The sequence below is a fragment of the Crocodylus porosus genome, unplaced genomic scaffold, assembly GCF_001723895.1.
Source record: "Crocodylus porosus isolate Cpor-Errol unplaced genomic scaffold, CroPor_comp1, whole genome shotgun sequence".
NCBI classification, from domain to species: Eukaryota; Metazoa; Chordata; order Crocodylia; family Crocodylidae; genus Crocodylus; species Crocodylus porosus.
Window position 1 is genome coordinate 51,383,031 of NW_017728949.1, and position 2,864 is coordinate 51,385,894.

Here is a 2,864-nt window from a genome sequence, read left to right on the forward strand (position 1 = left end):
CCCCAGCTCCGGCCCTTTAAGGGAAAAAAAAAAAACAAAAAACTCTGAGCTCACCAGCTACTGCAGCAGCCTCACAGCTTTGGGGAGCTCATGGAAGAGCCCCCCACTTGGCGTGGGGCAGTGGGGTCTCCCTGCCGGGCAGGAACCAATGAGTGGGGTTTTGTTTGTTTGTTTGTTTTCTTAAAGGGCTGGGAGCAGGGGGTGGAGTGGGGGCTTGTGTAGGGCCCCCATGCAGCATGGGGCAGTGGGGAGCAGCAGGGATCCCACCCCGGCAGGCAGCACCTAGTGAGTCTTTTTTCTTTTTTTCAAAGTGCCGGGAGGCTGGAGCGGGCAGGGCAGCCATTGCCAGGCCTGCAGGGGTAGGTGGGGGATGGGTCTGTGTGACCTGAGATTTGGCAGGAGCTGAATCTCTGAATCGGATTCAGCTGAATCGATTTGGGACAGCGATTTGAATCGCTGCCTCCCAAATTGGCTGAATCCAAATCCAAAGTGAATACTAGCTGCTTTACACAGGCCTAGTGTAGAACCTTTGCTTGTGGCTTGAGGGGAGCCAGTTGGTCACGTAATTATGGCCCGTTCTTTACTTCTAGTTGCTAAATTGTATTAAAAGAAGCCAAAATGCATTATTTACCACTAGGAAGTTTTCCACTTAAGCTGTTACTGTAGTTGCTACATGGATGTCACTCAAAGAAGACAGAAGGTTTATGCAATTGTGAAGAATAGGGGAGATAGCACTCGTGGCTGCTTATTAGGTTATCGACTACACTACAAAAATTTACCAATTGCCAGAGTGCAGTAGAAAGAATCCTCAAGTATTTGGCAGAGGCAGATGTAAACTGCCCAGGCAAGATTTATACTCAAAAGCTTGTCCAACAGTTCTCCCAACTATACAGTTGGTTCAATAAAAGATCACAAAAAATCCTTGCTTTTGTTTTTATCCCTCTTAAAACCCCTGTGTTAGATAGAATTTGCTTGTGGATTTCAGTTGTTTCTTCTTTTTCACATCTGATTATGTAGTCATTCTTGTTTTGATATGCACCATGGTCTGCAGGGGGCCGACAAATCACATAATTCTGTTTCTTTTCCTTCTGGTTTTGAAATCTAGAAAAAGAAACTAAAAGTGTCTTTTCCCCCTAAAACCTATTTCTGTGCATCAGTTTTCAGTCCTGTTATATTAATTGCTTCTGTACTTGGTAAAGGGATGCCTTGGATGTATACACATTATACTGCTCAGGAGAGGGAGAGTCAGAGTTCAAAGTTGTGTAGAAAATGGTAAAGGAGAACACACAAGACTATGAAAGTTAAGTCTGATAAACTAAAAAACCATGACTAATCTAGAGAGATCCTTAGAGTTGCACTTGCCCAAATACACTGTTTTAAAATACTACCAAATACAAAACTGAAACTTCTGGACAGTGTCCCAGACTGAATGAGACTTCATATAGGCACATTCCTGAATTTGAATCTGAACTCATCTGTCATTGTTTTTCTAACTATTTCTCACAGATATTAAAAGTGAGGCTTGGGGGTTTTAAAGTCACTGTTTTATAAAGTAGTTCTAGAGTACAGTAAATGTAAAAGAGAAGGTGAAACAGTACACTGTGTAAGCTTTTACAATGTTTATTTTGCAGTGTTTTCTAAAGCTCAAACGTAGATATTTAACATTTAAAGCTGCCAATGAAATGTGTGAAACTCTTGGAGGCACTCTTCCATCAATCACAAGCCAAGCTGACCAAGGTATGCTCTTAAATTCAAGGCCTATGCAGCCCTTTAGATCAAAATAATAGGGCAAGTTCTTCTGCCAGTTTATATATAAGGACTACATCAAATTATGCAGCAGACTAGAAACTGTATACCAGTGTTAACTAATGATAACATCATTCAGTTATCTCAAATTCGTTGAAATAACTCTAAATTTCAGGGCAAAATGAAAACCTGTAAATAATGTCTCTTGCTTGCACTGTGCCAGAAGAATACCACCTGTTGAAAGATCAGTATAAGAGCAAAGGCCTGGAAGGGGCCTCCCACACCTTTTGAGTTCAGTGTTCTGCTATCTAAAAGAGCCATTTGGTCCCCAAAATTATGTACTCTGGCCCATCTTGTACATCAAGATGCAAGATACACTCTTGCACATCTTGCATAAGTCGCAGAACCCCGTATGCACCTTTCGGTATTCCATAGGTAACGAGTAGGGTGACAAAGGCTCTACCAGTGCTATGCCACTGCAGAGGCAAGAAATCAGAGGATTCTAGGAACAGGAAGGCAGTCGTGCTAGGACAGATGGCAAATAAAAACAAACAAACCCCAAAATAGTCTTGAGCTGGAGAACAATTCCTTCCTGGCTTCAGGTCTGGAGTTCTTTTTGACACTGTTCATCAGAGTCAGACCAGTCAACCCAAGAACCTGAGAAGTCTCTAAGTATCATTTGAGAGCACCAGCATATGCCAGATCTCACTTATAACTGTAGCCATGTGAAAGGAATTGGAGACTTACGAGGAAAGAAGGGCAATGCTTGAAGGAATCCCCATGCTTTACTTGGGAAGTTAAAACCTCATTGAAGTGAATACTGTGAAGAGATAAGCATTCGTATGAACTGCAAATAAGTGACTACAGATGTATCGGACAAGCTACATCCGAGGAGACCCAAGCCAAGAAATTACTGTATTTACTCGAATCCAAGATGACTTGCCCAGTAATGAGATTCTATACATAGAAAATGTATAAATTGGTTAGAATTTTCTCTATGTAGAATCTCTAATTTATTGGAGGGTCATCTTTCATTCATCCTCTGCCGCTGCAGGAGGACAGGTGGTTTGAGGAGGTCAAGTAGCTTGTCCCTTGCCTGTGCTTGCCCCTCTAACGTG

At 42.2% G+C, this 2,864-nt stretch overlaps 1 protein-coding gene across 1 annotated transcript in view; it reads left to right on the top strand.

Moving 5' to 3' along the window:
• The window catches only part of LY75 (lymphocyte antigen 75), a 100,607-nt gene that overhangs the window by 65,229 nt on the left and 32,514 nt on the right, over window positions 1–2,864 (top strand). Inside the window, exon 22 of the mRNA XM_019553547.1 lies at window positions 1,632–1,737. Coding sequence (XP_019409092.1) covers window positions 1,632–1,737 — 106 coding nt within the window. The remainder of the gene's footprint in view (window positions 1–1,631; window positions 1,738–2,864) is intronic.